At 37.0% G+C, this 13,636-nt stretch overlaps 1 protein-coding gene across 2 annotated transcripts in view; it reads right to left on the bottom strand.

The window, feature by feature from the left end:
* Positions 1-1,027: 1,027 nt before the first annotated feature.
* Positions 1,028-13,636, bottom strand: part of CRIM1 (cysteine rich transmembrane BMP regulator 1) — a 175,881-nt gene continuing 163,272 nt past the window's right edge. For both annotated transcript variants that reach the window (XM_071429511.1, XM_071429520.1), the window contains 5 exons: positions 12,286-12,507; positions 7,734-7,928; positions 6,616-6,735; positions 5,056-5,243; positions 1,028-4,025 (listed from right to left, as the gene is read on the bottom strand). In XM_071429511.1, coding sequence (XP_071285612.1) covers positions 3,849-4,025; positions 5,056-5,243; positions 6,616-6,735; positions 7,734-7,928; positions 12,286-12,507 — 902 coding nt within the window. In that variant the 3' untranslated portion in view covers positions 1,028-3,848. The remainder of the gene's footprint in view (positions 4,026-5,055; positions 5,244-6,615; positions 6,736-7,733; positions 7,929-12,285; positions 12,508-13,636) is intronic.

Here is a 13,636-nt window from a genome sequence, read left to right as displayed (position 1 = left end):
GAGCAATAATGCTGGAACAGGTAATTAGCGAGGGAGAAAAAATTCAGCATATGGAAATAGAAAGGGATGCACATAAATACAGATCTATCCTAGTTAAAGTCAGTTATGGGCTTTGCAATAATTACTGGCCATTTTTGTATTATTGCAGCTTGTTCTCTACAAGAACGCTGACTCAGCAGTCAGTAGCAATCTAAACATTAAACACCATTCTGCATCCAGGGAGTACCATGTGTGAACAAAGTGGACATTTTCAGTCCCCTTACCCTTCACCTTAAAGGGTACATGGAAGTGCAAGGTCAGCCGTAAGGCACGGAACTACTCTTGAAGAATTGTATCTTGGGATTCTTAAGAAAAAAAATGGAAACAAGATATAGGTCTCTAAATCAATGTGTGACATATAAGTACTGATCTACTGCTGCTTTGAATGCAGTGTCAGGGATATTTAATGAAACCATTAGGAGAATAGGTTCAAAGAAAGGAGGCAAGTAGTTAAGCTGAAAACCACTTTGCCTCAGGATCTTACATACCAGAACTTGGACATCAAGTTAATTAACTTACAAATTAGTAGAAGAAAAACACCCATTATAGCCTAAGAGATGAGAAGTTGATCTGCAGCTCAGGAAGCCCTGAAATGCAAATTCTGATCCCATACGCTTTTTCTAGGACCTCACATTAGAATCCTGTATGGTTAATCCTCACATTAGAAGCCTTTCTGTCAGGTAAGACCAGACCACATGAACTCCATGGGAGGGCAAAGGCCTAACTTTGCATTTGATTCATCTTTACTGTACGCTGGAATTACTTGGAATTCCACAAAGCTTCTAATGGGAAAATTCTTCAGTGTAATATGCAGAACCTTCTGTGCATGCAAACTCTTCTTTACCCTCAGAACTTTCTGAACTGTTCTGATCTCAGGTCAGCATGACAATAATACGAACTCCTACTCACCATAATATCAAACTACCAATGTCTCAAGGACCAGTGCCCAGAAGTGATAAATACAAACATTTAAGAAGACACACATCCGTAGGTTTAAAATTTTTTATTGTGCTGCCAAGAGCCAAATTACAAGAAACCGCCTTACAGTTAAAAAAGTAAACAAGCAATCTGCTGAACCGCAGTGCACTCCGAGTGCCACATATGCATCTATTTTTCAGAAAATTATATCTGCATTTCTCTTACAAGAGCACAACAGGAACCAAAGTAAAAGAGTGTAATGGATACAGCACATAGGATAAATCATATCTTTAAAATAATAATAATAAAATAATAATAATAAAAACATTTTACACCATGTCCTATATCCTGCTAATATTTTCAGAATATGGCCTTGATTGTAAAACAAAAGCAAGCATTTACAATTTCTGGATAAAGACTGCTTACTCTTATGCAAGGAATGGATGTTTTGTCTTGACAAAATCTCTGTAGTTACTGGAAAGAAACATCTCTGTTTCATTATCAGGTTGAGTACAAAACACTGGGGAGACTACATTTTTTCTTATTGATGGTTGGAAACTGAAGTTATATAAGCAGAAAAAATGTTGACCCTTAATGATACACCTATTTTTTTCTTTGATGCAAACAGCTAGAACACCTTTTTGATATTCTAAAACAAAAAAAAAATTGTTAATCTTCAGATTAATAAATTAGGTCATTATAATAATAAATTAGTTTTTTTTTTCAGTTTTAAAGTTCAGCAATCTCTGACCAAGTATTTACAACAATACTTGAGAGTTCCTTTACAAAAAATACATTTTCTTTTCACATTAAGCATACTGGGTATCTGTGTCTCTTATGACAAGCATTTGTAAAAGAAAAAAGGCAATGCACAAATGGGTAATTAGTATAAAAGTGCCAAGACCTGTTTGGAAAGTTAACATTGTATTATACAGTCAGAGTTATAAATGAGGCAAGCTACAACAAACTTCCAGCTTAATGTGGACAATATTCCAGTAGTTGTTTCAAACAATTGTTTGCAAAAAAAAAAAAAAAAAACAAAAAAAAACAAAAACAAAAAAAAAAAAAAAAACCAAACAAAAAGAAACAAAAGAAAAAAAAAGAAAAAGAAAACCAACCAAAATCCAGGAGCTGATTGTGTTATTTTATGGAGTTGATTAGTGCTGCATGTATATTGTCATCAGTGTCTCTAGCCAATGCATTCATTAAAAAGCCTTTTTAAGGCTAAGCAGGAAAAGAAAAATAAGAAACACCCTGAAATGTAGCAAGTAGCAAGAGCAACGCTTACTGCTATAATCGTGCACGAACTGAACACACGCCAACACAAGAGTGCACACACACACACACACACACACAAACACGTTCAAATCAAATCAAATCAAACTGTAGGTAGAATGAGATGCTCTTTTCTTGTCTTTCCTAAACTCACAAGCAATTAAGCATTGATATGGAATGCCTGTTATCTGTTTCTGCTCTGGGTAAAATCTCTCTCAGATAAAAATACATTCAACAAGAAAAAAATAGAAAAAATATATACTGTATACATAGTATTTTATATATACAGTATATATATGTATAGTGTATATACACATGCACGTATTTATACATATGTATACCTACATGCATTTGTATATACATATATATACACAAACATACAAATACTTTTTGTTGTTTTTAGCATAATTATATTTACATAAATATTCCTATAATGCTAAAGTTTAAAGAAGCATGATCTCCTTTTTTTTTTCTGAGCTTCAAAAAAGGTGCTTGAGTAATATACAATTAAAATTAAGCAGCTTCCTAGCATGGAAGTAGTTTCTAAATCTGCATACCAGTAAATAAGAACATCAACAGGAAAAAAAACAACAACCTTAAAACAGTCTCTTTTTTACTCTCTTGTATGCAAGAGCTTTGTCCAACAAAAATATTTTTCCTTCTCCTGTATGAACAACCAGAGATTGATATAAAATAACAAAACAAAACCACAACAGACAAAACAAACAAACAAAAGCCCCTGGAACTGCATGGTGTTCTTGACTTTTCCTTCCATCCTTCTTCCCTTCCTTCCTCCCTTCAATACTGCTGTCAAAAGATCCAGTGCTCATATCAGGAATTACTTAGGCCTCAGTTATTTGCTAACTCTGCTGAAGTCTGGCTAATCTAGCCAATCAGCTTTGAAGAAAACAAAAATAAAAACAAAAATAAAAACAAAAAGCAGCACAAGGTATAGTTTTATACATCCTTAATAAACCCACCCTTTATTTTCTGCTATAATCTTTTCCTTGCTATTTCATTAACTACTGCAGCTTCTCATCATATAGAAAAATATTTGCAGCTACACCACACCTGTGATGTGACAAATTCTGTTCTAGGAGTATATTACTGTAGCAACAGCTGGAAAAAAAATAATCAGACCTTTTCATATTTTTTTTCACCTGGGGTTAGGCTTTTGCTGCAACAGATGCAATTTCAGAGCAACAAGATAAACCACTATTCTGCTGCTCAGCAGTATATTTTCGTCTCCAGCCAAGCATGACCAGCTTTTCTTCTCTGAAACTTCCTTTTACTTCATTGCCTACCCCTAGCCCCTGATTCCCCCTCCCAAAAAACCTCTATAGCTATGTTACAAGCAAATACATCTTAACAAGTTTCAAAACTTTGGTTCTAAGAAAACACTTGGTCAGTTATCTCAAGGAAAAGTGGGAATGCTTTTTCTGGCACATTGCAGGAGTCAGAGCTCATCCCAGAAAGGTCTTAGAGCTGTACATGTAGTCACAAATCCAATACAATCCACTAAGCAACTGCACAATTCTAGTTTTATTTTAATAGCAGACTGTCTCTCCTTCTCTCGCTCTCTCTCTTTCTTAAATCCTTGGCAAGGGTGCAATTCTTCAAACTGTTTGATAGAAATTATCTGCCTGTAGGTTGTTCTGTTTCTGCATGCTGTAAAATCCACTGTATCTTGAATCTGGGTCTGCAATTCTTAGCATCCTCTGAGAACTGTCCACCTGGACCCTGGTACCTTTCTCGCAGTCCACATATACCAGTTGATTGTTTAGGCAAGAAGGCTGTTAAAACAGAAAGGAAATATTGAGTAAATAATACAGTTTTTCTATTTCACACATAACTTTTAAAGTCTATTTGGTTCAAGTCCATATGTCGGGATCTCTAGCTTGTCAGAGTGACCCTGAGAAGAGTTTGAAAGTCTCTTTTCCCAGCCCAGCGCTTGAAGAAGGATTCTGGGCTCTTCATTTCTCAGTCTCAAGGTTGTTTATTGTATCTTATCTATAAAATTTTTTCTTCTGTCCTGCTGAGGTCCACTCAGCAAGGCAGCCCAAGGCATTCTGCCTGCCCCTTTTTAGTCTTTATCCTAAAAACTACATATACAATGTTTACAATTACTTCCCAATACCTATCACCTATGTTAGACAGTGAGCTTCTACTCTAAACCAATCTGTAAGTGCCAACATCACAGCAGAAGATGGAGGCCAAGAAGAAAGTCAGGACACACCCAGATCCCTCCATCTTGCCCCCCCCGAATCCCCATTCTAAAAACCCCAAAATCTACTTTTTCACCTTGTGATAAATTCACTATTATTCTACTTAATTTGTCATGGCTTGCAGATCTTCATCTAAGGTTGGTAACTTGCTCCACAGGTCATAATCAAAACCACAGGTGTTTTGGGCTCTGTGCCAGGGTCTCTGAGACCACTGGCAGGGGTTGTGGCTGCTCAGGACAGCCAGAGGGATGTCCTGGGTCCTGACATCTATAGGCACAAAACAAAATCAAACTGGCAATGAAAGGGTTTGGACTTTTGTTAAAGTTGGCTTATGTCAGACATAGTAACAGACCAACACTCTCTTCAGAGTCACCATTTTTCATCTTCTGAATGGAATTCTGGTATTCTCATATCCCAGCTGGGCTGGTGTAACTGTCCTCTGTTAATTCAGCACCACACAAAAGCTTAACCTGGTTACCCCAGATGTGCCACAGCTTTTTCCCCAGACTTTTAACAGCCTCTTTATTGCTTAACATTTCCCACAATATTTTGTTCCCGGTTTCGTAAAAATGGGATAGCCTGGAAATAGACACGGCACCTTTGTTGGAGCTTTGTAGCAGGACACTGGAATCCACTGCTTCTTCTGGTTGATAAGCAGGAGCACGATGATCAGTAACAGCGCTATCGTGATTGGGATCGTCACCAAGGCAACAGAGCTGACGGATGCATCTTCGCTGGGGCGTGGCCCACTGCCACTCCGGTATTCTCCCTGGAGATGGTTCATGTCTGCAGGGCAATTGGGAGCATTTGGTAGTAATTAGAAATGGGCCTTGGCCGCAAGGAAGAATGTAATTAAAAAAGTCTCAGTTGTACATCTTGTCACTCATAAGAATTTGGACCTTCTCTCCTGCAATGTCACCTTATTTACATAAATTAGAACAGCATGTATCTTGTAGAGGGACCATTTGTCAGGAAAAGGCCATCAAAAAGAGAGGAGATAGAAGGAAATCCTAAAGCACAGTAATGACCAAGTCTGACAACAACAACCTATTATATCAGTTGTGTTTGCATGATCTTAACTGATCGCAGCCAAATTCCCACTTGTAAAAAAATCAGACTCTGTGTTTCCAGGCTGAGGAGAGCTTGGAAATCTTAGGATGAAAGTAATTTTTTCTTTTTTACTTTTAAAAACTGGTAGAACAAGTACAATGTGTTCACCCTCTCATCTCTTGAGAGTGTTTTACAATATCTGCAGCACTCAGCCTGTGAAAACACACTGCTGGCAGTCTACTGGGCTGTAGCAAGTTTTGTGTGTAAATGCAAAGAATGGTAACTTTCAATGACATATACAAAATTCCCTCACAGTTTGTAGTGGGTGTTTATAATCCCCAGGCAGGATAGTTGCAAGCTAGCTACTAATGCCTGAGAAATTAAAATGCTGGAGTTATAAAAGCATAAGCTTAGAACTTTGTAAAACAGTTACATTTCTCCAAACAATAGAATGCTATGAGATCATCCTTGGATTAAAAAAAATCCTCAGGTTTAAAAAAATACATAGTTTAGGTTGTCCTTCAATTATAAAAGGTTAACAAAAACTGTGGTACAGTGTTTCCTCTGTGCTGGAATAATACAGTGCAGTTTTAAACAGAAGATGTATTTACATCCTTAGAAAACTTTATTGGCTGTCACTATACCAGAGGTGGTTTTTTGTCTCAGGTCTGACATCATGGCTATGATATATGTTAGGCTGTGGTACCTGTTTTTCCACCTTTGTTTATCTATTCCTGAGAATGTCAAATGGATCAAATGAAGGTCTATCAACTCCAATGGCCTGCTTTCTAGTTTTTGAATCAGAAAAGACACCCAAGAATCACTTCTGATTCATCATTTTGTTGTATTCCTAATTTTATAGAACTCCATCATATTAAGACAGATGTTTCTTTCATGCAGAACATGGAGTGATAATGAGACCAAAATGTACAAATATAATTTAATTGACTGACTCATCTTTACTCAAAGCAAAATGCATGTACTGCACTGAATTATGCATTGAAGAATATCCTCAGATACAACTGCTACCTGAATAGAAAAAGTAGATGCATTAAAACATGGGGAATAAACACAGTCCTAAGTTATCCTGGTTTATATCAGATCTAACCTCTGTGAATGTGGATTATATCATTTTCACTTGGTGTCGGCCAGTTCGGTACTTCTAGTTCAACATCTCGATGATTTGTCTTCTCAATGGGGATGTTAGTGGGTTCAGGTACATACATCTCTGTGAAATGAGAAAAATGTCTTTCACAAGTTGCAGGCTGCTTAACTTCTCAGTGATGCTCTAACTGAGGAAATATACTTGCCCATTTGCAGTGCTTTGTCTTTAAATTCTTTGATTTGTTTCATAATTTTCATCATTAGCCTGGGACTTTGTTTGAAAACTTATTCCATATTGTACATGGGATACATGCCTGTTGCCATTATTGTTATCATAATGTGAATGGGACAAAGGACAGGTGTGGACAAACTTGCTTCTGAAAATACCATCCCAGAATACATGTTTAACTACAGGCTTGCTCCTCTGTAATACTCAACAAAATCCCCCTCCAAAAAATGAAGTGAAGGCTACATCTTTCCAGCTGATATGTAAACTGTCCCTACTGGTTTCTTTGCCTTCCTTTTTTTGTAATCCTCAGAGGGGAATTCCAAGAAGGGGTACTGCTGAATATCCCCAGTTGTCCTGTCAGAGGGAGTTATCAGCTGACTGAATAAGGTGAGCAAACTTCTGCAGAAGTATATCAGGACTCACATTAAAAACCACTTGCAATTCTTATGCCCCTTGTGGCCATAGCTAAGAAAATGTCACATTGCTTTTAAGCCAAGTTAAAGTGAAAACCAAAGCAATGTGATATTTGAAAAGTAACCAATGCTCTCAGAAAAGACAGAAATGTTAATCACTGTGACAATGTAATCTGCAGAGATGTAAGGATATTAATTTTCCCCCTTCATTAACATATTTCCATAGCCTTGTGAAAGGACAAAACAGGGGCAAGCAAGTTATTTTTCAGTTCACAGTTCTCAGAATAAGTGAAATTCAGACTATGTTTTTGCACAATGTGCCTATCTGTTAAGAATATTAATTGTCCTGAAGTCTAAAAGTCTGTTGCCTTTGTGATGCTGTTCAAACATGGACTGACATTCAAAACCCAGTTACAAAAACCTTATTATCGGCCCTAGGAAACCAGCATGACGATAAACTGGGTTGTCACATCACATTACCTGGACACATGGGACAGCAGCTTCCCTCCACGTTGATGGGTTCAGCACAAGGCAGAGGTGGGCAGCTGACAGTGGAGCAGAGAGTCTGGCCCTGCAGGCAGTAGCAGTGTGTGCAGCTGTCGATGTCCCAGCGCTCCTCGTCTGCGTACGTTTCTCCACTGAAGTGGCACACCACTTTCTTTGCAACTGTATCTTCTGTGGAAGGAAAACAGCGCTGTGAGCCTGCACTAACAGACAATTACACACAAATCAGATTTCATTCCTAGACACAAAAGTGAAAACAATCGCCACAAAGAAATCCCAGCTGGAATGAAAAGATCCTGTCTTAATCTTCCAGAAAATCTTTGTGAAAAAAGATGTCATTTCTGCTTCTTTATGAAGTACATAATTAGCCTGGGCTGCTTCTCCTCATTTTCTTAATGCAAGAGGCCAGAGGAAAGATGATTGGGACATGAAAAGATGATATCAAAAGTGCTGAGAAAACTAAGAAAAAATCATTCTCTTTGACTGTTTGAGGCTACCAACTACTCATCTTCCTCCTTGTTTCCTAGGCATCCTATTAAGCTAAAATAACCCCAAACCCTAACTACCTAAATTTCTAACTACCAAAACTCAAGAATGATAAACTCTGTCTAGAATACTTAAAAAAGCAAATTAGGCAGGATGCCAAGAAGGATTGGAGTGATTCTCAGGTGAAATAACTAGAAGTGCTTAGACTGTAATGATAAAACATATTTGAAGGGGATCTGACACTACAACTGCATCAATGGAAAACCCCTGGAAAAGAGCAATAACAAAAGTCAGTACATTTTTAATGGTTAATATTATATAAATTGGAAATTGATGTGATCTTTCTGCCTAGGCATTCAATACATCACTTTTTAATGTTGCATCCTGTGCAATCCAAAAGGTGGTCTGCAGTAAACCTATTTCACTGAGAAGGAAGTAATGAATTGCTTAGCCGAGGATGTTTTTTGGTGCTGGAGCGCTTTAAGGATAGCAAAAAAACAACACAGCAGAAAGTCCAAAAGCCAAGCAGTGCTTTATTTTCATTTTAGCTTCCTCCTACCTTTGTTTGTTAGAGGCAAAAATTGTTATGAAACCTGCTGATGACATAAGCTTGCACATTAAACATATGAATGAGATAATAGAATGAAATTTCTTGAACTTTCAGATAAATACTGGTTTAACATTCACACAGATTAAGTATGCCAGTTAGACATATTTACCCTGTGTCAATCTTATTATATATTTTGGCCATGGGTAAAGATTTTAATTAGTGACAACATAATAGAGACATAATCTGGAATAACAAGGCATGCAGTCATCAGATCAGTCCAACAGATTTGAGAGAGTAAATTCAAATACAAAAGAAGACCAGCAAGAAGTACTATTGTGAAAACATTAGTGGAATTATCTGAAAGGCACAAATGGTTCCCGAGGTCCTTGGTATCTCATGGCTTGCATGGCTTTTAGTATGGGTCCCAACCTCTCCAAGTAGATTTTGTAAGTGAATGTGGTGTGGGCATGGGAAAGGACGAGTGGGAGGAAAAGAGGGCAGCCAGCTGCAGGAGGGGCATTAGGTTCTTCCCTAGCTGATGTGCATTTTGGCACATAGAGCCAGCAGAACCCTGAGTCAGGAGGGTGTATCTGGGGACAGGGCGAGGCACACTGCCTCAGCACCCCTCTGCTGCTCATTACCTATGCAGACCTAAACCTTAGCACTTTTGGCCTGTTCACATTAGCTCCCAACATGTTACCTTGCTTCACTTAGGACACCTTCTTCAATTCTGCACTGGTTTGTCTGGAAAAGTCCTTTAACTTGCTCAGGCTTTTCCAAATTTGTGAAGAACGCATCAACATTTTATTCAGCAAATATTTTTTAGAAGAATGAGCAAAGGTAAAATCACAATTCCAGTGCTGTGCCTTTGAACCTCAAGAGGAAATTTTAAAATACTATCCCGTGAGTGTTTCCTGATTTGGTGTCCATCTCTATGAAATTACAAACTAGGATGAAGGTGAAGGCTACAACAGATGCTCAAGAACAGTGGAAACAAGACAGGCTTGCAGTAAGAAACCCACATACAAAACCACAGTTCAGTGTCTAGCTCTACCCACTTCTCTCAAATTTCTTCTAGCTCCACCAGCCTCATCTGGTAAATGACTGGACAGTCATTGCTCTGTTTTCTGCAGAAGACTAATCTTGTCTCTAATCAAATAGATATCCCTTTATCCTCTCTAAACTAGAAGTTTATCTTTTCAAATTAATCTTTCTTTGCATGAGAAAGATGAATGTTGAACACACAGGATGAAGATTCAAAGAACAAAGCATCCACAACTAAATTTTTGAAGTTGAGTCTATACAAACTGGATCCAGAAAGAAGCAGAATGAATAATGCAGTGCTAAAATCCTGCATAGTTTTTGAAATTCCAAGAAATGAAGAAGGCCTGTTTCCACAGAGTTTGCCTATGCCCAAGGAAGTGACTGAATCACCATCCCTTGGGGTAATTAAAAGACGTATAGACACAGCATTTGAGGACATGATCTAGTGGTGGACTTGGCAATGCAGGGTTAACAGCTGGACTCATTGATCTTAGAGGTCTCTTCCAACATAAATGATTCTATGATTCTAAACATTTTATCAAGTATTGCATAAAAATATTTAGAAAGAATCTGTACAAAGATGTGCTTCACAATTCTCAAAAATGAAGAGTAAAAGAGTAAGAACCAGAAAGATGGAAAATTAAGTGCATGACCTGTCTTGCATGTAAGGGTATATATAATTCATGGAAGCCATAAAAAAAGTTTCCATGAATTTCTGTTATTTAAACCACAAAACATTCTGACTACATAGGACAACATGGTTTAATAAAATGTAGCATCACTGAAAATCTTTATATCTGAGTATTAATTAAAATCTGCTTACTGCATTTTGCTTTGCTGAGTAGTTGCTACTAAAAAAAACCATGAAGTTTTCATAGCTCACACATTTAAGTATTTGCATATAATATTAAACAACTATACAGGATTCAAAGTAAATTAACTAAAGCTATGTCTACATGCTCTGTGTATATATCTGCAAACCTGACATGCAAGATGTAGGGTTTTAAAGGTTTCATTTTTGTAGCTCATATTGCACAACTCCCCCTGGTGCATCCTCTCCTCACTCACTGAATTCTTCAGTGCAGTATTAAGGCTCGTATTCTGATTTTACTGGTTTGATTGCCCAACTTTCAAACACTCCATATATTTTTTAATGTTAAAATGATTTCTGGATTAAAATTATTTTATGGTTCAAACTCACTGGAGGAAAAGCCTGCAGATAGACAGTTGTCAAAGAAACTTTAAATTCTCCCCATTTTGTATGCAAACCATGAGAAGAAATAGTAATAGGATTAACATTGCAATTTTGCCTCAAAATGTCCTCAGAATCTAAGTAGAGTTCCAAAGGCAACTGAAGCTTGGATCTTTGTAACTTTGCCTGGCATTCTTCCATCAAATTCCTTGTACGTCATATAAAACTGTATCACCTGTTATTAAAGCTATTCTATCTGAAAGGATATAAAGATTTCAAGAGTTGTATGGATGTCTGAACACACTTCACAATCTTTCTACCATCTTTCTGATGAAGGACTGTTTTGTTTATAGATAGGCAAGTTTACTCACATGTTCAATTAAATATTTAAAGCCCATCAATTTCCTTATACTCCTTCTTACTGTTCTTTTCTACTGTATCTCTCCCTACTACTTTTGCACCTGAAGTAACCTTTGAATGCCTTCCAACAATGCTACAAAGATTAAATTCAGTGAGTACAATATATGATTTTTCTCTATCAGCAGCTTCCATTCTACAGTCTTTGTACTTACTGTGAACTCACAAAAGAAGTCATCTGTAAATAAATACTCCTATTCAACGCACAATAGAAAAGTGATCTCCAATTTTGCTACTTTAAAAATGCCTGGAAATTTTCATTGTCTACAGCAACCACCATTTACTTCACCTCCAAATTCAACACCGGTCTTAATCCATTTTCAGTATTTTAAAAAATATATATTTTCCCTGTTTTTATCTCAAAGGTATTACCATTAATGAAATTCCATTTTTTCCTGTATTTTAATTTAGATGCCTTATTAAGAGTTCTCCATTTTGTGAAATTTCAGAATGCTTCAGCTCATCTTCTGCAGTCATAATTAATGTTTTCCTCATATTATTATTATCACATAAATCTTTACATAACATATGTGTTACCTGGCAGATCTTCCTTTAAATAAAATAATTTTTTTGTAATGTCTTTATCCAATAAGGTGTTTTACCAAGATTCCAGGAGGATAGCCTCTGGAGTTTGTAGGCAAATTAGATGTGTATCTCTATGCTCTTCTACCTAAAAACTACAAATCATGATCCTCAAAGCTCCCTATGCAGACTTCACTCTCCAGGTTGACTGGTGGCATAGACTGCATCTCAGGGAAAGCATTTCAGTTTGGAAATAAAACTTCTGTCTTATTCCCAAGAAGCAAACAGCAAGTTCACAACTATTTTCATTTACTCACCAATACAGTAAGGACAACACTGTCCCTTTCTCAAAACAGGTCTCTCACAGGATACTGGTGGGCAAGACTCGGAGTAGCATCTAATGACACCATCCATGCAAATGCAGCTAGTGCAGACATTGGGCTTCCAGGACTCAGCTGTCAGAAAAATATCTCCTTCATCATTTTTGCAGTAACTGGGCATGCTCTCATTGCTTGATGGAGAGGGCTGAAGAGTCTCATCTGTAAATATAAAGAGATTAGGTTATTTAACTTGCAGTGGGTAACTTCTCTCAAAGCTCCTTACCAGAGGGTTCATTCTTGAAGAACACAATGGAATTGTTACACATTGCCTCACTACAGAAAATCTGGAAGGACAGAGCCTCATACCTCTTCAGTTCTTATATGGGATGAAGACCTCATGATATACTCCAGCATAATGCTTATTTAGACTTTTATTGAACTTACTCAAAAAAGAAAAAAAAAGAAAGTAAAGCAAGAAAAAAAAGAAAAAAAGCTTGGAAAAAGGAGAGCAAAGAGAAAAACAATCACCATCAGAAGCAACCCCTCAGAAAGTGACTCTGCTCTAAATTGCATGATGTATAGGAATTCATCTCAAACAAGAGAGAATAAATTTAAAATCTAAAACCTGAATCCCATCTTCTATCATGTCAGCCAAAGTCTTTGAATGATGCAAAGTGAAAAGCTATTATGCTGCTGTCACCTTCACTAGTGGTCTTAGATGAGCTAATTATAAGCTGTTGAGAAACAAATGGAACTTGATCGTGCTTCAGCCTGATGCCAATGGTTTGCTTTAATTCTCATGCCCATCCATGGGGGAGACATATTCCTGCAATGAAGCTGTACCTTAACACACATTACAGGTCAATAAACAGGACTAAGAAAAAGAGAAGAAAGGCTTCATAAGAGCATTGAGATCAGGTTCTCAATCTACCTGCATTAAGCTATGAGACTAAGCCTATTATATAGCCAGTGAGGAAAGATCAGCTCCTCTGAAACAGTATTTTGAAGTAAGCAAATGTTCATTATTAATAATGAAAAAAATATGTCAGGAGAACTGGCCACCTTGTTTACATAGGTAAATATTACAAAATATTTTGTCAGGAAAAAAGCCCCACACCCAAACCCAAACAAACACCTTGTAGCAAAACCTAATGGCAAAACCTAACTTCTATTTTTTCCTAAAGTAAATTTTAAAATTTTGAATTGAATAAAGGCATATTTTTTTTAATGAGTTTACATACAATTCACAGGTTTGTACTAAATTTCCACTGCAATAAACTTCCCCATTTACTATGTAAAATAGGAATTTATGTTCATTTATAATTGAATATCTTTCCTTGGGGGAAAG

The sequence above is a fragment of the Agelaius tricolor genome, unplaced genomic scaffold (genome assembly GCF_023055355.1).
Source record: "Agelaius tricolor isolate 1412-34295 unplaced genomic scaffold, bAgeTri1.0.p SCAF_1, whole genome shotgun sequence".
NCBI classification, from domain to species: domain Eukaryota; kingdom Metazoa; phylum Chordata; class Aves; order Passeriformes; family Icteridae; genus Agelaius; species Agelaius tricolor.
This window is presented reverse-complemented; position numbering and strand designations above follow the sequence as displayed.